This window comes from Oncorhynchus tshawytscha, linkage group LG08 (genome assembly GCF_018296145.1).
Source record: "Oncorhynchus tshawytscha isolate Ot180627B linkage group LG08, Otsh_v2.0, whole genome shotgun sequence".
Lineage (NCBI taxonomy): Eukaryota > Metazoa > Chordata > Actinopteri > Salmoniformes > Salmonidae > Oncorhynchus > Oncorhynchus tshawytscha.
The window spans coordinates 12,705,512-12,728,247 of NC_056436.1; the positions used below are offsets into that span (position 1 = coordinate 12,705,512).

Sequence of the window (22,736 nt, forward strand, 5' to 3'; positions counted from 1 at the left end):
TATCTACAATTTTGGACCGGTAATGTAGTCTATAGCAACACAATTGTACATTAATTTATTGAACCCCTTTTGCCAAATACAGCAAGCATAGGCTATAGACCATATACATAATTGTGTTCTTTTTTAAAGAAACACAATTCAAGCTTGACATTTCAGTGTGGTTTTATTTGCACTCAAACTTGTGCTAAAGAGCTGCAAGAACACATAGGATAAAACTAAAACAAACCTCAGTGAAAACACCAAAGGCTGTGCAGCACCAGTAATGACCTCGTCTGCACTCTATCGCACAGTGGTAAATGAAATAGGCTATGGAAAAACAAAAACATTTAAAGCATATTCTCATCAAATAAAACTCATGTTCTCAGTAGCTTACAATGGAAGTGTGTAAAGACAACTCAAAACAGAAAGACAGTGGTTTTCATAGACACTCTTGAATAACATGTCATCCAGTGATATAATGGATTGACTGACATTGACATAAATAAACTCTGGAGAACATGCATTTTGTATATTTAAATTGCCCTTATAATACCCAACATTCAGTTTTATTATAGATCATGCACGTCTCTTGCCCAATTGACAGTGTTCCAACCTTGGAAACGTCAACTGAAAAGATATACAAAATTGTCAAGTACGTTTCAGTGCAAGTCAAGACCAGAATTCCACAGTGTTTTGTGCTAAGTGTTATGTGCTCAGTAGTTAACTTGAACATCCTAAGAGGAATCACAATGATACACATGTTAAGGGCATATTATCTCTATACATTAACTGTATATGTGGATAATGAGAGACTTCGCTGGTGAGAAAAAAGGCATTTCAGAGTGAAGCTATCTAGCTAGCTTGTTGCAGACAGAGGAACATACAGTAATAATCACCACTTATTACACATAGAACACTGCTAAATATGAGTAAAATCAGTGTTCTATGCCACAACATACAGTAAACACAGCATAGCTTCATTCATATTGATGGGAGATGAGATGATCAGAAAGGAAGAGAGTGCTACTATATTAAAATGTAAACAGGAATATAGAAGCTATAAAACCTCTGCACTTACTTAGGTCAAAATACTTAGGCTGTCATCCTCAGTTTCAGGACTCATATTTATAATTTTACAGTGCCCTAAAGGGGAATGACATATTCTCAATAACATTGTAACATAAAAAATAAAATACAAGTCACATTTAAAAGTATCAGCTTGCATTTGCGTTTTAGTCAACAGACAAATGTAATCGTGAATGAACCCGAACAGAAAATAGGTGTTTCACACAAAATGATGGTATCCACGTTGAGAGACAGCCACGTTATTTCATGTCAAGTGCAATAATAAATAACTAATCATATTTATTCATGAAGATTCTGTATTAGTAGAAAAAGTTGTTTTGTTACACATCAAATAATGTAAGGAAAAGGCAGCTGAGTAGTACATGATACAAGTGCAGCATTGTAGGTTAAACAGAGAAATAAACCCCCCAACCCCCTAAAACCATTAGTGTATAATGACTTACAGTACTCTAACATGCATCCAAATATCCAATACAGTCAACTAGCAACTTATGTTAGCTGCTGCGGAAATTTAGTTGAAATTTGTCTAAATTTAAAAACAAAAATGTAATTTTATTTTTTAAAGTTAAGCCCAATATTGTTCAGGTTTCGACCATACAGGCAGATATCCCAATATTAAAATGTTATTCAGACTGTCATCATATATACACTAAATACTACGAGTGTTCGTTTTTCAAATAAAATGTGAATTACGTTTTTCTTTCTATGCTTTCTGAGAGAACGTAACAAGCAGTTGTCTTGGTTGGCCCTGGTTCCATTCTTCATTGTAATTGAGAACTATGGTAGCTGTTTGGTTCTAGAACTCGCTAGTCTTCCACACAGTTACCAGATTCCACTGGATCGACCACCTGGGGGGGCCAGAATCCTCGCAGAAGATCTCTTTGGGGTTTTATCATCGATCTGGGAACCTGGAGAGATTGATAGACAAGATACATTACAATCTGTCAGGTTAGCAAAAATGAGCTAATTGTTCATGAGACAGAATAGACACTGCATCATAGCTGGTGATTAATAAAGTTCTCTACGCCTTAGAGGCAGGGATGCAAAGCGATGCAGTGTGTGTTACCAGAGAGGCTGAAGCTAGACTCATGCAGGTCTCGCTGTCCTCCGTGCTTGGTGTGTGGTCGTGTTGGAGTGTCCCCGTCACACGGTCCACAGTCCTTCTTCCCAGAATGAATCACTGCTACGTCTCCTTCGTACGGCTCTCGCTCCACCGCCTTCAGGGCCTGACACTGAGGAGAGTCAGAGAGAGGCAGACACAGGCAGAGAGGCAGACACACAGGCAGAGAGGCAGACACACATGTGCACAGATGCACACAGGATAATTAGTCTCTGGTTATAGACAGGTGTTTTACTAACACTTGATGACAATAAAGACGATCTGAAGCAGGTATGGAGAGTTTATGCCATTTAAAGGTCACATTTTGTCTGCTGTAAATTAACATTTTAAAATCCACATCCTGTTGATAGCTTTGTACAGTACCTTCTCCCGCTGCACCATCTTTTTATAGAGGTAGTCTGGGAAGGTCCTGAGAGGATAGAACTTCCCAGAGCCCTCAGAACACGTGAACACTCCGTTCTCATAGACCAGACGGCCACGGCTGATGGTAACCAGGGGGACACCATGGCAACGGAGACTCTCGTAGAGGTTGTAGTCTCCACCCTGCACCTGGTTGTCCACAGAGATGGTCCTGGAAACAGAGAAACATGTCGTCTTCACACCTACTACTGTTATTGGTCTTGTGTGGCTCAGTCGGGAAAAACGCTAGGAACACCAGCGTTGTAGGATAGATTCTCGCATGGATCATGGGCAGAACATTGATTCACTCACTGTAAGGCCGAATTTAATGCAAGGTGCGTTGTAGCCCAACGCACGAGACAGCCGACAATGTGCCTTTTAAAGGCTTTTCCCCCCGACATTCACAGGGATCACATTCATGTCAGGACACATGTAAATTAACCTTTCAAAGTCTGTTAAAGGAAAACCTTAACCTCCCCCAGGTGGGGTTCAACCTCCCCCCAGGGGGTAATGGGTTGATGTAGCGATAGTAGTGAGATGGGAGGGAGTGAGTGGCTAGTTTTACATACCTGGTCCCTTCTGGGTCCCAAACCACCACGTCAGCGTCAGCCCCTGGGATGATCCTACCCTTCCTGGGGTACAGGTTGTAGATCTTCGCTGCGTTGGAGCTGGTTACCGCAACAAAACGGTTCTCATCCATTTTGCCTCCAACCTAGATTAGCAGGGGATCAAAATGTTCCATGTCAGAGGGAGAGGGAAATTTTGTTATCAATACGTTTACCACTGGAATCAAACATCATAGGCATTTATCATGGAACATGCACAACAAATAACAGATACATTTCTGTCTGCACCATGGTACAAGTTAGTTACAGCAACAATAGCAGATCTAATCTTTCTGTTTTCTTTCTATCCAGCCGTAGAGCTTTGCCTTCATACATGCCTTCATGTTTTTAGCCATCTGGTCGTAGAGCACAGATCTTTGCCTAGACAGATACTTATAGCATTATACATACTATAATACATTGTTGCCTAGACAGAGATACTATAATACTATTTATATCATTGCCTAGACAGAGATAATACTATTTATATCATTGCCTAGACAGAGATACTATAATACTATTTATATCATTGCCTAGACAGAGATAATACTATTTATATCATTGCCTAGACAGAGATACTATAATACTATTTATATCGTTGCCTAGACAGAGATACTATAATACTACTTATATCGTTGCCTAGACAGAGATACTATAATACTACTTATATCGTTGCCTAGACAGAGATACTATAATACTACTTATATCGTTGCCTAGACAGAGATACTATAATACTATTTATATCGTTGCCTAGACAGATACTATAATACTATTTATATCGTTGCCTACCACTCCTCTCTCCCAGATGACGCTCATGCGGTCCTGGATGCCTGGGACTCCGTGGGGGATCTTTGTGAAGTCATCCTTGCCCATAGCCTTCTGTTTGGTGGTAAAGGGACGGTGGTCAGACACCACTACGTTCAGAGTGTCACTGCAGTAGACAAGAGAGAGGGAGGAGATGATAGGTCAGGGGAAATCACACACACGCACCATCATTTCATTAACTTTGATAACACAATATCCAGAGTGTCACTGTTAAAGACCAGAGAGAAGGAGGAGAGGACGAGTCAGGAGGGAAATTGAGTTGGAACATGATATTATCACTGAACGCCAACAGACTGGTGCCTGGATTATATTACTGAACGCCAACAGACTGGTGCCTGGATTATATTACTGAACGCCAAAAGACTGGTGCCTGGATTATATTACTGAACGCCAACAGACTGGTGCCTGGATTCAAGCCAACGTAGATTTACGATCTGTGCACAGCGATAGCATTTTTAAGACAATTCCCAACATCACATTAGATGAAAATGCTGCGGATGTCGGCTCAAACATTAAACACGTTTAGCAGATTACAAAGGAAACATTCCCCTCTTACTTCCCCAGTAGACTCATCAGGTAGTTTGGTGTATTGGGGTCCAGGCGTAGAGGAGGCACTGTGACGTAGGCTGCAGCATGGGCCCAGTCCTGGTGGTAGTACTGCAGCCCGTTCAGCACTGCATGGGCCGTGGTGGTCTCCCCATGGACCACTTTACCTACAGACAGATCAGTAAGATGGGTTCCTACAGAGCCATAGAGAGTCATGTGTAGTGTGTAGAATGTAGTATTGGCCAGTTACTGTACAAGACAGATGTTCACAAATCATTTGTAGTGAAGAGCACATCAGACCAAGCCAGCAGAGGGTAACAAACCACAGGAAATCTCTGATCTGACAGGAGAGAACAGGACAGGTAGAACAGGACATGCCTTACCCTGCATCTTGGCTGTGGCGAGCACATTTCCTGCTGACATGCTGGACACGTTGACAAGGTAGATAGGGCAGTGGGCCTGAGGGAGAATGACAGAGAGAGAGAAAACATGTTTTCTTTGCTTTCACCAGAAAAACCATTGCCCTTAATATGGCAGGGTATTTCCCAATCAGTTACACTATACACACACAATAGTATGTGGACACGCCTTCAAATGAGTGGATTTGGCTATTTCAGCCATACTCGTTTGTTGACAGGTGTATAAAAATTGAGCACACAGTCATGCAATCTTCATGGACAAACAGTGGCAGTAGAATAGCCTTACTGAAGAGCTCAGTGACTTTCAACGTGGCACGTTCCAACAGCCCCTGTCAACTGTTAGTGCTGTTATTGTAAAGTGGAAACATCTAGGAGCAACAACTGCTCCGCCGCAAAGTGGTAGGCCACACAAGCTCACAGAACGGGACCGCCGGGTGCTGAAGTGTCTGTTCTCAGTTGGAACTCGGTAGTCAGTGTTACAAACTGCCTCTAAAAGCAGCATCAGTACAAGAACGGTTTGTCGAGAGCTTCATGAAATGGGTTTCCATGGCCGAGCAGCCGCATACAAACCTAAGATCACCATGCGCAATGCCAAACGTCGACTGGAGTGGTGTAAAGCTCGCAGCCATTGGACTCTGGAGCAGTGGAAACGCGTTCTCTGGAGTGATGAATCACGCTTCACCATCTGTCAGTCCGACGGACCAATCTTGGTTTGGCAGATGCCAGGGAAACGCTACCTGCCCGAATGCATAGTGCCAACTAAAGTTTGGTAAAAGAGGAATAATGGTCTGGAGCTGTTTTTTAATGGTTCGGGCTAGACCGCTTAGTTCCAGTGAAGGGAAATCTTAATGCTACAGCATACAATGACATTCTAGTCGATTCTGTGCTTCCAACTTTGTGGCAACAGTTTGGGAAGGCCCTTTCCTGTTTCAGCATGACAATGCCCCTGTGCACAAAGCGAGGTCCATATAGAAATGGTTTGTCGAGATCGGTGTGGAAGAACTTGACTGGCCAGCACAGAGCCCTGACCTCAACCCCATCAGTGCCCGACCTCACTAATGTTCTTGTGGCTGAATGGAAGCAAGTCCCCACGCAAGTCCCCATGTTCCAACATCTATTGGAAAGCCTTCCCAGAAGAGTGGAGGCTGTTATAGCAGCAAAGGGTATTAACTCCATATTAATACCCATGATTTTGGAATGAGATGTTCTGATGAGCAAGTGTCCACATACTTTTGACTCACGTGTTGTACCACTGTGCTGATGTGCATGATGATATAGAAAATGCAACAACTTGACACAGAACACACACTCACCCTATTGGCGATGGTAATCGCACGATGGGTGGCCTCTGCCTCAAGCTGTGAGAAGAAACAGAATATTGTGGTGAGTAGCATAAGGCGCTGCTCAAAAGGTCATTGCAATATTATGAAGGGCTGATATCCATAACGCTAGGGTCATTGCAATATTATGAAGGGCTGATATCCATAACGCTAGGGTCATTACAATATTATGAAGGGCTGATATCCACAATAGAATTGTATTCCATCATGTCTATGAAGCACTGAAAGAAAGACAAGGGAGTATGTGGTCGGATATGAGTACAGGTTACAAGAGTAAAGAGAAGGTCATCTACCTCTGCATTGCTTGCTCTTTGGGGTTTTAGGCTGGGTATCTGGAAATCACTTTGTGACAACTTCTGATGTAAAAAGGGCTTTATAAAATACATTTGATTGGTCTTACCTCCTCTGCTCTGCTGATCTCGATGCCCTCAGGGCCGCTGATGCCCAGGTCCAATGCCTCCTTGGCGCCCTAGAAAACCCACAGGATGAGGTCATGAATCCTGGTGTATGTGTTGCATCACCCATAGAAATAGAGAGTACACTAAATATGTCTGCCGGCCCATCCATCACGTAACGTTGAATGTCCGTTCTAGTAATTCTAGCTCTATGGTCTCTGTCTCACCTCTGCTCTGCCACCAGTTCTCACAACTCAACTCATATGAAATTGCACTTACCAAGCCTACCTGTAAATATCCTTTGATATTCTGATGTTGATGTTTGTATGTATTGTGGTTGCTGCAAATGACTTGCCTCATTGAGATAAGTTTTTAGAAGCTGAATCATTACAGATAATTTCTTTCTGTTCAAAGATACGATGGAAGAAAAGACAGTGACATGGAACTACATATTGAACCAGAGACTCTGACCCACCTCGGCCACCAGCTCTCCGTTCTCAGCGTGTACACGGGCCACGGCCCCGATGTCCTTACAGTTCTGTAGGGCCTGGAAGAGCTCAGAGTCCCTCAGCATGAACAGGTCCTTATAGGCCATGAACATCTGGAACGAGTTGATGCCTTTATCTCTCACCAGGCTCTCCATCTCAGCTCGTACCTATAGGTCAGGGGTTAGAGTTCACATGTACAAGATGAACAGTCAGGAATCACACCTTTTCACATTATCGTGCCTACCTGAATATGTACTGTGATATCTTCCTTTCATAATGTATTTTCCAGCACAGATCCAGCAACTTGTGGATGTGTAATCAGGCCAGTGTAGTAAAGATTGGCTCTGTTTGGTTCATCTTAGCTAAGTAAAATGGAAAAGGGTAAAATACCACCGGACTCCAGTTATCAAAGGAGTACGACAGTTACCTTTGGCCCCCACCAGGTGACCCCCATATGCAGGGCGTAATCGCAGCAGGCTTTATTGTCAGCCTGGGAGCGGGTCTTCTCATAGGCTTCCAGCAGAGATTCGTTCTTCTCTGGTAACACATGTCCTATAACCATGGTGGTCCCTCCAGCCAGGGCTGCCTGTACAAGGAATAGAAAAAGATGACATACTCACATTCAACGTATTTGAGCAGGTCTTTATAAAAGGCGATGGGACCTAGGTAGTGGAAACGGTCACCTATAAGGCACAAGGCAGCATAGGTTGTATTAGAGGACACACACATGCCCTCTAAGGCCTCGTAACCTTGTCACATCTAGTTAGTAGGTAATTGCATTGATTATTCTCTATAGATTTAGAGCAAGACAGAATGAACACGTCACTGTTGCCCCAGCTTTGAAATTAATCAACAGTAAAATGTGTCACTTATCCATAACGATGGCCTTAACGTTGGCCTTAACGTTTATTTGCTGGGTGGATGTTATAGTCTGCACCCCAAATGGCACCCTATTCCATGTACTACGGACCACCTATGGACCCTGGTCAAAAGCAGTGCTCTATATAGGAACTAGGGTGCCATTTGTAACACACACATGGAAAATCCATACATCTTTCAGTAACCCAAACCAGGGGGGTCTAATGAAGAGTTATTATAGTAATTAAAGCTTATTATAGCTAACTAATGTAACTAATTATAGCTAACTAATGCTGTAGTCAATGAACAGCATTCTCACATAGGTATTCCTCTTGTCCAGATGGGTTAGGGCAGTGTGCAGTGTGGTATCCTTATGTAATACATGTATCACTAGCCACTTTAACTATGCCACTTTGTTTACATACTCATCTCATATGTATATACTGTACTCGATACCATCTACTGTATCTTGCCTATGCTGCTCTGTACCATCACTCATTCATATATCCTTATGTACATATTCTTTATCCCCTTACACTGTGTATAAGACAGTAGTTTTGGAATTGTTAGTTAGATTACTTGTTGGTTATTACTGCATTGTCGGAACTAGAAGCACAAGCATTTCGCTACACTCGCATTAACATCTGCTAACCATGTGTATGTGACAAATAAAATTTGATTTGATTTGATTTCAAGCAGCGGTCAGTCCTCTCATTGTTTATTACAACAAGGACCATCAATCAGCTGAGGCAGACATACTAGATCCAAAATGTAGGAATGAACAATGCATTATATGGCCATCCTAATAGTCAAACATTTAAAATATGATTCTATAGGATACATTTCTAATCATAGATTCCGACGTATGAAAGCTTCACTACTGCTCCATTACATGTTCAGAATCCTTTTTTCCCCCCTTTAACGAGTCTGACGCGAACAATATACTGCTTTCTCGGGAACAGGCCCAGATCCCGATTATTTGCGTGAAGAGGATGTGAAGAAAAAGGGTCGGAGGACGGGCTGCCTTCTGAGAATTCGTAGGCGATCGAATAAACCCGCACTTCCTTCCATTCTGCTATCAAACGTGCAATCTTTGGACAATAAAATATATGACCTAAGCGAAAGATTAAACTACCAACAGGACATTAAACTGTAACATCTTTTGCTTCACGGAGACGTGGCTGAATGACAACACTATCAACATACAGCTGGCTGGTAATACGCTGCACCGGCAGGATAGAACAGCGGTGTCTGGTAAGACAAGGAGTGGCGGTCTATGTATTTTTGTAAATAACAGCTGGTGCATGATATCTAAGGAAGTCTCGAGATATTGCTCGCCTGAGGTAGAATATATCTCATGATGAACTGTAGACCTCACTTCCAACCTAGAGAATTTTCATCTGTATATCAGCATGTTAAATGTGCAACCAGAGGGAAGGGGAAAATATTTTATAAAAACTCTTCACCACCTTTACTCCACACACAGAGACACATACAAAGCTCTCCCTCGCCCTCCATTTGGTAAATCTCACCATAATTCTATCCGCCTGATTCCTGCTTAGCAAAACTTTAAGCAGGAAGCACCAGTGACGAGGTCAATAAAAAAAAGTGGTCAGATGAAGCAGATGAAAAGCTACAGGACTGTTTTGCTAGCACAGACTGGAATATGTTCCTGGATTCCTCCGATGGCATTGAGGAGTACACCACATCTGTCATTGGCTTCATCAATAAGTACATCGATGACGTCATCCCAATATTGACCATACCCCAACCAGAAGCCATGTATTACAGGCAACATCCGCACTGAGCTAAAGGCTAGAGCTGCCACTTTCAAGGAGCAGGACTCTAACCCAGAAGCTTATAAGATATCCCAATATGCCCTCCGACGAACCATCAAATAGGCAAAGTGTCAATACAGGACTAAGATTAAATCGTACTACACCGGCTCTGAGGCTTGTTGGATGTGGCAGGGCTTGCAAACCATTACAGACTACAACAGGAAGCACAGCCGAGAGCTGCCCAGTGACACGAGCCTACCAGACAAGGTAAACTACCTCTATGCTTGCTTCGAGGCAAATAACACTGAAACATGCATGAGAGCACCAGCTGTTCTGGAAGACTGTGTGATTACACGCTCCGCAGCCGATGTGAGTAAGATCTTTAAACAGGTCAACATTCACAAGGCCGCAGGGCCAGACGGATTACCAGGACGTGTACTGTGAGCATATGCTAACCAACTGGCAAGTGTCTTCACTGACATTTTCAACCTCTCCCTGTCAGAGTCTGTAATACCAACATGTTTCAAGCAGACCACCATAGTCCCAGTGCCTAAGACCACTAAGGTAACCTGCCTAAACGACTATTGACCCATAGCACTCATGTCTGTAGCCATGAAGTGCTTCGAAAGGCTGGTCATGGCTCACATCAACACCAGTATCCCAGAAACCCTAGACTCACTCCAATTTGCATACCGCCCCAACAGATCCACAGATGATGCAATCTCTATTGCACACCGCACTGCCCTTTCCCACCTGGACAAAAGGAACACCTATGTGAGAATGCTATTCACTGACTACAGCTCAGCGTTCAACACCATAGTGCCCTCAAAGCTCATCGATAAGCTAAGGAACCTGGGACTAAACACCTCCCTCTGCAACTGGATCCTGGACTTCCTGACAGGATGCCCCCAGGTGATAAGGGTAGGTAACACATCCGCCACACTGATCCTCAACACAGGGGCCCCTCAAGGGTGTGTGCTCAGTCCCCTCCTGTGCTCCCTGTTCACGGACAGGCATGACTCCAACACCATCATTAAGTTTGCCGATGACACAACAGTGGTAGGCCTGATCATCGACAACGACGAGACAGCCTTTAGGGAGGAGGTCAGAGATCTGGCCATGTGGTGCCAGGACAACAACCTCTCCCTCAACGTGATCAAGACAAAGGAGATGATTGTGGACTACAGGAAAAAGAGGACTGAGCACGACCCATTCTCATCGACGGGGCTGCAGTGGAACAGGTTGAAAGCTTTAAGTTCCTTGGTGTCCACATCACCAAACACACCAAGACAGTTGTGAAGAGGGCATGACAAACCCTGATTCCCCCTCAGGAGACTGAAAAGATTTGGCATGGGTCCTCAGATCCTCAAAAGGTTCTACAGCTGCACCATCGAGAGTATGGTTGCATCACTGCCTGGTATGGCAACTGCTCGGCCTCCGACCGCAAGGCACTACAGAGGGTAGTGCTAACGCCCAGTACATCACTGGGGTCAAGATCCCTGCCATCCAGGACCTCTATACCTGGCGGTGTCAGAGGAAGGACCTAAAAATTGTCAAAGACTCTAGCCACCCAAGTCAGACTGTTCTCTCTGCTGCCGCACGGCAAGCGGTACCAAAGCACCAAGTCTAGGTCCAAGAGACTTCTAAACAGCTTCTACACCCAAGCCATAAGACTCCTGAACATCTAGTCAAATGTCTACACAGACTATTTGCATTGCCCCCCTCCCATTTTACACCGCTGCTACTCTCTGTTACCATCTATGCACTTTAATAACTACCTACATGTACATATTACCTCAACTAACCGGTGCCCCGCACATTGACTCTGTACCGGTACCCCCTGTATATAGCCTCCACATTGACTCTGTACCGGTACCCCCTGTATATACCCTCCACATTGACTCTGTACCGGTACCCCCTGTATATAGCCTCCACATTGACTCTGTACTGGTACCCCCTGTATATAGCCTCCACATTGACTCTGTACTGGTACCCCCTGTATATAGCCTCCACATTGACTCTGTACCGGTACCCCCTGTATATACCCTCCACATTGACTCTGTACCGGGTATATAGCCTCCACTCCACAACCTTGATTACCAACAACGACGAGACGGCCTACAGGGAGGAGGTGAGGGTATCAGGAAAATAGCCTCCACTCCACAAAACAGTGGTAGGCTTGATTACCAACCCCGACATCGATGGAACAGTAGTGGGAGGAGATGTAACAGACAAACTTGGTCCACTCACACAGACAGCATCGTGAGGAAGGCGCAGCAGCGCCTCTTCAACCTCAGGAGGCTGAAGAAATTCGGCTTGTCACCAAAAGCACTCACAAACTTCTACAGATGCACAATCGAGAGCATCCTGGCGGGCTGTATCACCGCCTGGTATGGCAACTGCACCGCCCTCAACCGTAAGGCTCTCCAGAGGGTAGTGAGGTCTGCACAACGCATCACCGGGGCAAACTACCTGCCCTCCAGGACACCTACACCACCCGATGCTACAGGAAGGCCATAAAGATCATCAAGGACATCAACCACCCGAGCCACTGCCTGTTCACCCCGCTGTCATCCAGAAGGCGAGGTCAGTACAGGTGCATCAAAGCTGGGACCGAGAGACTGAAAAACAGCTTCTATCTCAAGGCCATCAGACTGTTAAACAGCCACCACTAACATTGAGTGGCTACTGCCAACACACTGTCAATGACACTGACTCTACTCCAGCCACTTTAATCATGGGAATTGATGGGAAATGATGTAAATATATCACTAGCCACTTTAAACAATGCTACCTTACATAATGTTACTTACCCTACATTGTTCATCTCATATGCATACGTTGATACTGTACTCTATATCATCGACTGCATCCTTCTGTAATACATGTATCACTAGCCACTTTAACTATGCCACTTGGTTTACATACTTATCTCATATGTATATACTGTACTCGATATCATCTACTGTATCTTGCCTATGCTGCTCTGTACCATCACTCATTCATATATCCTTATGTACATATTCTTTATCCCCTTACACTGTGTATAAGACAGTTTTTTTTGGAATTGTTAGTTAGATTACTTGCTCGTTATTACTGCATTGTCGGAACTAGAAGCACAAGCATTTCGCTACACTCGCATTAACATCTGCTAACCATGTGTATGTGACAAATACAATTTGATTTGATTTGATTTGACATTGACTCTGTACCGGTACCCCCTGTATAGAGTCTCGCTATTGTTATTTTACAGCTGCTCTTTAATTACTTGCTACTTTTATTTCTTATCCGCATTTTGTTTAACTGCATTGTTGGTTAGGGGCTCGTAAGTAAGCATTTCACTGTAAGGTCTACACCTGTATTATTTAGCGCATGTGACTAATAAAATGTGTTCTAAATCCTTCGAAAACCAGGTTGATACTGATGTAAAACAAAATACATACTATATTAAATCCTTTTTTTAAAATTGTACCTTTATTTTACTAGGCAAGTCAGTTAAGAACAAATTCTTATTTTCAATGACGGCCTAGGAACAGTGGGTTAACTGCCTGTTCAGGGGCAGAACGACAGATTTGTACCTTGTCAGCTCGGGGATTTGAACTTGCAACCTTCCGGTCACTAGTCCAACACTCTAACCACTAGGCTACCCTGCCGCACCGACTGAGTCTGTTACTGTGTTGTTAAGTGCATCATCCAAATAGCATCTTTGAGTCAGCTGACCCTAGAGAGAGTGGAGGAGTGTCTGGTAAGGGTTGTAAGTGTCTCTAGTGTAGTGTGTTTGAAAACTATTGTCTTCCAGCAAAATTACCTGAGGGAAAAGGTTTTTTTTCAGCAGTCTCTGCAGCAGCCCCATGGTAGCCATGGAAACAAAAACCGATCTGCATTTGTCTTGGTACTCTAGCCAGGCAGCACAGCAGCAGCTACGGTCTATTGATTGGGGGGGGGGGCTTAGGGTCTGCCAACCCCAGATTAGAAGAATGATAACATACCCTTGGCTAGCTTGTGGTCTAAAACACAGCTATGCTCTCAGACGCTGTGTGTAATCTCTGGGTGGTTGAGCATGATTATGGATGAGTCATCCATGCCCTGAAATGAACTGGGATAGCCCCAGTCTCAGTCTGCTTGTTTCCCCAGCCCCACCACCTCCTCTCTGTATCTCTCGCTTTCCCTCATCTGTCTGTCTCCATCTCTCAAATTCAAATTTAAGTGGTTTTATTGGCATGAAAAACATTGAGTCAATATTGCCATAGCAACAAATGTATACAATATACATTGTAATAAAAACGTATTTTGTAATATCAAATAGAGAAACAGAGAGTGACTATTTTAACTGTCTCTCCCTTTATCTATCCCTCCAGCTCTCCCTCCAGTGCACTGATAGAAAACAGAATTGAATAGAACAGAATAAAATGGAAAATGGAAAAGAATAATACAGAATATAATGGAATAGAATTAAATTCTTTCCGGCCTGTTTAGTCCGCTGCTGTTTGACTGCATCAGGAGTCAGCACACCCTGCTACAGATTCCACAGCTTCCTGCTACATCATCTATATAAATCATTGATGGGGAAGTGAGTTATGTAATAAAATAAAGAGGACTCAGAACAGAGAATAATGTATCATATCTAACTTGAGTCAGCAGAATTATGCATCCCCCATCTCGGTCTAAATAAATGCAGCATCGGAGTCCACACCCGGTTTAATTGTAGTTTTCTGAATATTTCTTACTCACTCCCTGAATCCCTAATCAACCCCTAGCTATTTCTGTACATCAAAGAGAATTGGTCATTTATTGGCAACATGGTAATTACTTCAATTTGCCTTCTGAGAGGCTGAGTGGGATTTTGTCCTTCTATCCAGATCTCCAGGAGTGTGTAGGGATGAGGGAATGAGGGACTAAGGGTCGACTTGGGATTCAGGGAGGATTCAGGAGTCTGTCTCCACACAAAATCTTAAGTTATTTTCCTCACGCTGCAAGGCACACTGGGAAAATGAGTTTATTTAGTTACCATGGTGGTCCAGTGGGTTACAGTGAGGTGGAATATGTCTGACAGATGGTTGTCAGTTTCCCACAAGGCTGGGTCAATTATCAATTGATGCATGGTAACTACATCTCCGTCTTCCCATAAAACCGGATTGACTCTCGTTAGTGTACAAAACCATATAGTGCCTTCTCTAACAATAGTTGCTACCATTACATTTGACAGTTCATCATTGCAATGACCTATTTGTATAGTATATTGCCAAATTCCCAGAGGGCATTGTAATAATGACGTCATTACAACCTGTTCTTCCCACTGGAAATGTCATTGTTGTAACTGAGTATTTGGCATTGCTAGTCCAACCTTGCTGCAGGTTTCTACCAAAATACAGAGAGAGACAGAGAGAGAGCGTAATGCCAGTCCTAAAAACACGTGTCCTTTTTGTCAATGTACCAACGTTGTTTGATACAGCCTTTTTTTTTTTACAACTAGTAACCCTGCCTTAATCCCCAAAGAGCAAGAAGCAGCACTGTAGCAAAGTATCCCTAGAAGGAAGAAACCTGGAGAGGAACCAGACTCAAAAGGCGAGGCCCTCTGGCATTACCCCCAATATCCCAGTGCAGCCAACAGCACTGGGTTATTGAGGGTAATGCATACCGCACTGGGTTATTGAGGGTAATGCCTACCACATTGGGTTATTGAGGGTAATGCCTACCACACTGGGTTATTGAGGGTAATGCATACAGCACTGGGTTATTGAGGGTAATGCATACAGCACTGGGTTATTGAGGGTAATGCCTACCGCACCGGGTTATTGAGGGTAATGCCTCCCACACTGGGTTATTGTGTCAGGCCCTGATCTGTTTCACCTGTTCCTGTTATTGTCTCCACCCCCTCCAGGTGTCACTTATTTCCCCCAGTGTATTTATCCCTGTGTTTCCTGTCTCTTTGTGCCAGTTCGTCTTGTATGTTCAAGTCAACCAGTGTGTTTTTCTATTCTCTTTTACTAGTCCTCCCGGATTTGACCTTCGCCTGTTTTTCTGGACTCCATTCCCACCTGTCTGACCATTCTGCCTGCCCTGGCCTCGAGCCTGCCTGCCATTCTGCCTGCCCTGGCCTCGAGCCTGCCTGCCATTCTGCCTGCCCTGGCCTCGAGCCTGCCTGCCATTCTGCCTGCCCTGGCCTCGAGCCTGCCTGCCATTCTGCCTGCCCTGGCCTCGAGCCTGCCTGACCATTCTGCCTGCCCTGGCCTTGAGCCTGCCTGACCATTCTGCCTGCCCTGGCCTCGAGCCTGCCTGCCATTCTGCCTGCCCTGGCCTCGAGCCTGCCTGCCATTCTGCCTGCCATTCTGCCTGCCCTGGCCTCGAGCCTGCCTGCCATTCTGCCTGCCCTGGCCTCGAGCCTGCCTGACCATTCTGCCTGCCCTGGCCTCGAGCCTGCCTGACCATTCTGCCTGCCCTGGCCTCGAGCCTGCCTGCCATTCTGCCTGCCCTGGCCTCGAGCCTGCCTGCCATTCTGCCTGCCATTCTGCCTGCCCTGGCTCGAGCCTGCCTGCCATTCTGCCTGCCCTGGCCTCGAGCCTGCCTGACCATTCTGCCTGCCCTGGCCTCGAGCCTGCCTGACCATTCTGCCTGCCCTGGCCTCGAGCCTGCCTGACCATTCTGCCTGCCATTCTGCCTGCCCTGGCCTCGAGCCTGCCTGCCATTCTGCCTGCCCTGGCCTCGAGCCTGCCTGCCATTCTGCCTGCCATTCTGCCTGCCATTCTGCCTGCCCTGGCCTCGAGCCTGCCTGCCATTCTGCCTGCCATTCTGCCTGCCCTGGCCTCGAGCCTGCCTGCCATTCTGCCTGCCATTCTGCCTGCCATTCTGCCTGCCCTGGCCTCGAGCCTGCCTGCCATTCTGCCTGCATTCTGCCTGCCATTCTGCCTGCCCTGGCCTCGAGCCTGCCTGCCATTCTGCCTGCCCTGGCCTCGAGCCTGCCTGCCATTCTGTACCTCTGGAACTGAACTGGTTTTGACCTTTGCCTGTCCACGACCAGTCTCTTGCCTGCCCCTTTTGGATTGTTAATAAACATCTTGGACTCTATGCCCTTATATATTGAGGGTAGCGCCCACAACACTGGGTTATTGAGGGCAATGCCCACAACACTGGGTTATTGAGGGCAATGCCCACAGCACTGGGTTATTGAGGGCAATGCCCACAGCACTGGGTTATTGAGGGCAATGCCCACAGCACTGGGTTATTGAGGGCAATGCCCACAGCACTGGGTTATTGAGGGCAATGCCCACAGCACTGGGTTATTGAGGGCAATGCCCACAGCACTGGGTTATTGAGGGTAATGCCTACAACACTGGGTTATTGAGGGTAATGCCTACAACACTGGGTTAGAGGGTAATGCCTACAGCAGTGTTTTTTTTCTCAACCTCACAGAGAGGACTCCTGAAGACCATACAGCCAACAGATACCTTGGTGCCACTGTAGTAGTCGTCCACGGTGGTAGCATTCATGAAAGTCTGCTGGAGGTGCACACTGGTGTCGATCCCCCCGGGGAGGACCAGTTTCCCAGAAGCGTCAATCACCTTGGCCCCTCCCGGGATCATCAGCCCCTCCCCGACCTGCATGATGATACCGTTCTCAATGTAGACGTCTGCCTCCTGTGTCAAGTCATCGTTCACCACCTGGTGGAAAAAATATGAATAAATGAAACAGGTAATATCTGCAACACTCCCCAGTGATTTATTTCAGATGAACAGACAATGTTTCAATCCCACTGGGATCTTCACCACCACCATCAATAACCACAACAGCAGTCAACACAACACACCCACCTTGCCACCCTTGATCAGGATCCTGGTTGTCGCTGAACTGGAAGACATGATGGCTCTGGAAGAGAGAAGTGAAGGGTTAGCACTTCTCACTTGTGGTGAAGGGAGTTACAGTCGCAAAATTAACATTGTAGAAGATTTTTGTTGTTGATTTAACCTCTGCATATTTTCTCTGAAAGAGCGACACGCAGATGAGAAATCACTTTTCACTCTCATGGAGAATGATATTCGTTTCCTGACCAGCAATACCACAACACTTCAACTACAACTTGGTATATACAAGCAGTGGTACTACTGACAGTCATTGGCATTACATTCAGATGAAGAGGGAGGGACCCATTGAAGAACACAAATGAATCGCTGTGTTCTAAAACAAGTTATAACACAATAAATAGTGTTCTCAGCTTGGCCTGGCCAGGCTGCTGTGACATCAACTAGCAGGCTTGACTCAGAGGCTGTGTCTGTCACTGAGTATGACCAAACAGCCCTTATCTGTCTGGACAAAAACACACACTGGTTTCTGTCCACCGCAGAATTGCATTCTATTATTTTTTACTCTAAAACCACACATGAACCTGTACATACAGTTGAAGTTGGAAGTTTACATACAGGTTGGAGTCATTAAACCTTGTTTTTCAACCACTCCACAAATTTCTTGTTAACAAACTATAGTTTTGGCAAGTCGGTTAGGACATCTACTTTGTGCATGACACAAGTAATTTTTCCAACAATTGATTACAGACAGATTATTTCACTGTTCACTGTATTCCGGTGGGTCAGAAGTTTACATACACTAAGTTGACTGTGCCTTTAAACAGCTTGGAAAATTCCAGAAAATTATGTCATGGCTTTAGAAGCTTCTGATAGGCGAATTGATATCATTTGAGGCAATTGGAGGTGTACCTGTGGATGTATTTCAAGGCCTACCTTCAAACTCAGTGCCTCTTTGCTTGACATCATGGGAAAATCAAAAGAAATAAGCCAAGGCTTGTAGACCTCCACAAGCCTGGTTCATACTTGGGAGTAATTTCCAAACGCCTGAAGGTACCACGTTCATCTGTACAAACAATAGTACGCAAGTATAAACAATATGGGAACACGCATCCTTCATACCGCTCAGGAAGGAGACGCGTACTGTCTCCAAGGTCCGAGAAGTGCAAATCAATCCCGGAACCACAGCAAAGGACCTTGTGAAGATGCTGGAGGAAACAGGTACAAAAGTATCTATATCCCCAGTAAAACGAGTCCTATATCAACATAACCTGAAAGGCCACTCAGCAAGGAAGAAGCCACCTTTCCAAAACCACCATAAAAAAGCCAGACTACGGTTTGCAACTACACATCGGGACAAAGATCGTACATTTTTGAGAAATGTCCTCTGGTCTGATGAAATAAAAAGAGAACTGTTTGGCCAAAATGACTATCGTTATGTTTGGAGGAAAAAGGGGGAGGCTTGCAGGCCGAAGGACACCATCCCAACCGCGAAGCACGGGGGTGGCAGCATCATGATGCTTTGCTGGAGGAGGGACTGGTGCACTTCACAAAATAGATGGTTTCATGAGGATGGGAAATTATGTGGATATATTGAAGCAACATCTCAAGACATCAGTCAGGAAGTTAAAGCTTGGTCGCAAATGGGTCTTCCAAATGGACAATGACCCCAAGCATACTTACAAAGTTGTGGCAAAATGGCTTAAGGACAACAATGTCAAGGTATTGGAGTGCCCATCACAAAGCCCTGACCTCAATCCCATTGAAAAAGCATGTGCGAGCAAAGGAGGCCTGCAAACCTGACTCAGATTCACCAGCTCTGTCAGGAAGAATGGGACAAAATTCACCCAACTTATTGTGGGAAGCTTGTGGAAGGCTACCTGAAACATTTGACCCAAGTTAAACAGTTTAAAGGCAATGCTACCAAATACTAATTGAGTGCATGTAAATGTCTGTCCCACTGGGAATGTGATGAAAGAAATAAAAGCTGAAATAAATCACTCTACTATTATTCTGACATTTCACATTCTTAAAAATAAAGTGGTGATTCTAACTGACCTAAGACAGGGAATTTTTACTAGGATTAAATGTCAGGAATTGTGAAAAACTGAGTTGAAATGTATTTGGCTAAAATGTATGTAAACTTCCAACTTCAACTGTACATACTGTATAGGTGTACTGTGGTGCAGGACAGAGGGATCTATTATCTCATCAGAATGTGAAGATATTCACATTTTCCAATACAATACAATGTATTGGAATAATATGATAAATACCCCCCTGTGTGTGCATGGTGTGAGACGTGGTGGGTGTGAGACGTGGTGGGTGTGAGAGTATGCGTTCTCTGTGCACAGTGAGGGTGTATGCAGACTGTGCACCATGCCTACGTGTGTGGGTGTGAGGGTGTGGCAGCTGGAAGGTTCACCACATGCTCCCTCTCCTCACAGCTCCAGATAGGGAGCTGAGATTATCTATATAAAAATGTTGACTAGATGACATCTTGATCAGGCATGCTCAGATGCAAATCTAGGCCAATTTTAAAGGCAGACAGCTGATGTCTAAAACTTCACATTGAAATATGGGAGGGAGGGAACATGCATCAACCATTTGTTACCCATCACTTCTACTGGTTGACCCACATCTTACTGAGTGTTTTATGATGTATAATTAATGAAGGAATGAAGTCACAACAATATGCCTTCCACGGGTAGAATAGAAACACATACAGGCTACTTATTATTTTTTTTACACATTTCAGGGTGGAGCACAAATAATTAGGCTACTGCAGAAATAATATAGTACCAGCAGGTTGTCTAGTGTAGGCTAGCCTAATGTATTGTCAGACCTAAGTCTTTTACAAATAGTGTTTATAGGATATTTCACAAAATTGTCAAACATAGATATGACAGTAGCCAACGTGGACAATTGGTCATGGAGTTTGAAACGTTACAGATTGATACAACCATAAATTATAGCAATTCCAACGTTACTGCGCATGTTACTGGCTAGACCCTAGCTTATAGTCTATAACAAATAAGGGCAGAATTTTCTTTGAATATAATAAATCATAGATCAACAATAATACATCGCACACCCTACATTGACACAAAGAAACATCGGCCTTCAGGATACATAATGTTCCAAACCGATGCAGAAAACAGTTTCCAAAACCCTCCCTCCCATAATAACGGAACAGCCTATGTTAATAAATACTCTCTTCCATCCCACAGTCTAAAAGATAATGTTGCACTTGGAACCTAGAAATCGATGGGCCAAATTCATAGCATGTGCAATTGGATAGCTAGCTATAGCGCTTACGTTCCCTGTCGGAGTTCCATATGCTGTCTACCGGTAGCCTATAGCCTATAAGGTTATAATTTCGACTACCCAACAAAAGATATTGATGGCATGAAAGGAATTAGGAAGGCAGAATCAGAAATATACAAGAAGCAGTCAGGACGCCGGGTAGCAGACACTAGACATTCAGCCAGTCAGAATGAGAAACAAAGTATCCACATAAAGCAAGCGTCGTTGTCTAGGGCCGATCCATGGGCTACACCCGCACAGAGTCCCCAAGTCAAAGATTCTTCACTTTATTCTTAGTACATAACTGTATGCTAAGGCTGCATATCACAATCTCGTTCCACATACCTCTCCTACCGGCCTACGGCTCCAAAACGCCTTTCGGGTTACTTTTTGATAGCCTACCACAGCACCAATCCGCTGAATGAGACGAACACTTGCGGTAGACAGTGAGCAGACTCCAGGCTTCTCAACCTCCGGTCACAGCATCCAAGCCCGTGCAACGTGCAGACCCTCCAATCACCGGTAGATAATGCAGTTCGGCCACCAGAGGAACCAATCAGTATGCACTTAGGGCGTATCCACTTGGAGGGGGCTGTATCGTTATTGGAGGCAGTGGGTAGGAACAGAGAGGAAGAGGCGAAGAGAGAGGTTTTACTCCGCCCAACATCTGTCCACGAAAAAAACCCACGAAGTGAGGAATCTTTGTATGGAGGTCAACGAGAGTGTCGAATTTGGTCAACAAAAAATGTAATTGCTAATTTGCTATGTAAGGCTTATGTGATCGAATAGAAGTTTCCTAACAGTGACCGAATAGAAGTTTCGTAACAGTTAGGTTGTTACAAATGTACTAACAATATAAATGTACAAATAACGTAAGTGAAGCATGTGGCATTTCGGCAACTTAGAAGAAAAAAAACATATATCAGAGTTGTACAAATTGAGATGGTCTGGTATAAGTTGGACCCCAGAGTGAAGGAAAAGCAGCCAACAACTGCTCAGCATATGTGGGAACTCCTTCAAGACTGGAAAACATTTCTCATGAAGCTGGCTGAGAGAAAGCCAAGAGTGTGCAGAGCTGTCATCAAGGCAAAGGGTGGCTACTTTGAAGAATCTCAAATATAGAATATATTTTGATGTGTTTAACACTTCTTTGGTTACTACATGATTCCATGTGTGTTATTTCATAGTTTTGATGTCTTCACTATTATTCTACAATGTAGAAGATAGTACAAATAAAATAAAACCTTGAATGAGTAGGTGTGTCCAAACTTTTGATTTGGTACTGTATATATACAGTTGAAGTCGGACGTTTACATACACTTAGGTTGGAGTCATTAAAACTCATTTTTCCAACCACTCCACAAATTTCTTGTTAACAAACTATAGTTTTGGCAAGTCGGTTAAGACATCTACTTTGTGCATGACACAAGTATTTTTTTCCAACAATTGTTTACAGACAGATTATTTCACTTAGAATTCACTGTATCAGAATTCCAGTTGGTCAGAAGTTTACATACACTAAGTTGACTGTGCCTTTAAACAGCTTGGAAAAATCCAGAAAATGAGGTCATGGCTTTAGAAGCTTCTGATAGGCTAATTGACATCATTTGAGTCAATTGGAGGTGTACCTCAATGTATTTCAAGGCCTACCTTCAAACTCAGTGCCTCTTTGCTTGACATCATGGGAAAATCAAAAGATATCAGCCAAGAGCTCAGAAAAAAATGGGAGACCTCCACAAGTTTGGTTCATCCTTGGGAGCAATTTCCAAATGACTGAAGGTACCACGTTCATCTGT

The 22,736-nt window shown here is 44.3% G+C and overlaps 1 protein-coding gene across 2 annotated transcripts; it reads right to left on the bottom strand.

Annotated features, from left to right (window-relative positions):
- Positions 1–144: 144 nt before the first annotated feature.
- LOC112256906 (dihydropyrimidinase-related protein 5-like) lies at positions 145–21,460 on the bottom strand. Of its 2 annotated transcripts, none has more exons than XM_024430461.2 (14): positions 21,286–21,460; positions 17,647–17,701; positions 17,284–17,496; positions 7,630–7,788; positions 7,190–7,369; positions 6,720–6,788; positions 6,293–6,337; positions 4,944–5,019; positions 4,571–4,727; positions 3,979–4,120; positions 3,154–3,296; positions 2,549–2,756; positions 2,132–2,297; positions 145–1,973 (listed from the first exon to the last, which is right to left on the bottom strand). In XM_024430461.2, exons 2-14 carry the CDS (start codon positions 17,692–17,694, stop codon positions 1,888–1,890), a joined length of 1,692 nt encoding a protein of 563 aa, XP_024286229.1. In that variant the 5' UTR covers positions 17,695–17,701; positions 21,286–21,460; the 3' UTR covers positions 145–1,887. The 2 variants fall into 2 exon arrangements, with proteins under 2 accessions (XP_024286229.1, XP_042181175.1); XM_042325241.1 differs by lacking the exon at positions 21,286–21,460 and adding an exon at positions 17,801–17,899.
- Between the last annotated feature and the right edge of the window lie 1,276 nt (positions 21,461–22,736).

What these genes read in the sequence shown, in the direction of transcription:
- LOC112256906 (XM_042325241.1), bottom strand. Translation starts at nt 17,859, where the DNA reads ATGAGAGTGAAAAGTGATTTCTCATCTGCGTGTCGCTCTTTCAGAGAA. An exon ending in TCCTGATCAAGGGTGGCAAG is followed by an intron (nt 17,497 to 17,646) that starts GTGGGTGTGTTG and finishes TTTTTCCACCAG; the next exon opens with GTGGTGAACGATGACTTGAC. An exon ending in TGGGACCCAGAAGGGACCAG is followed by an intron (nt 2,757 to 3,153) that starts GTATGTAAAACT and finishes CTCTGTTTCCAG; the next exon opens with GACCATCTCTGTGGACAACC.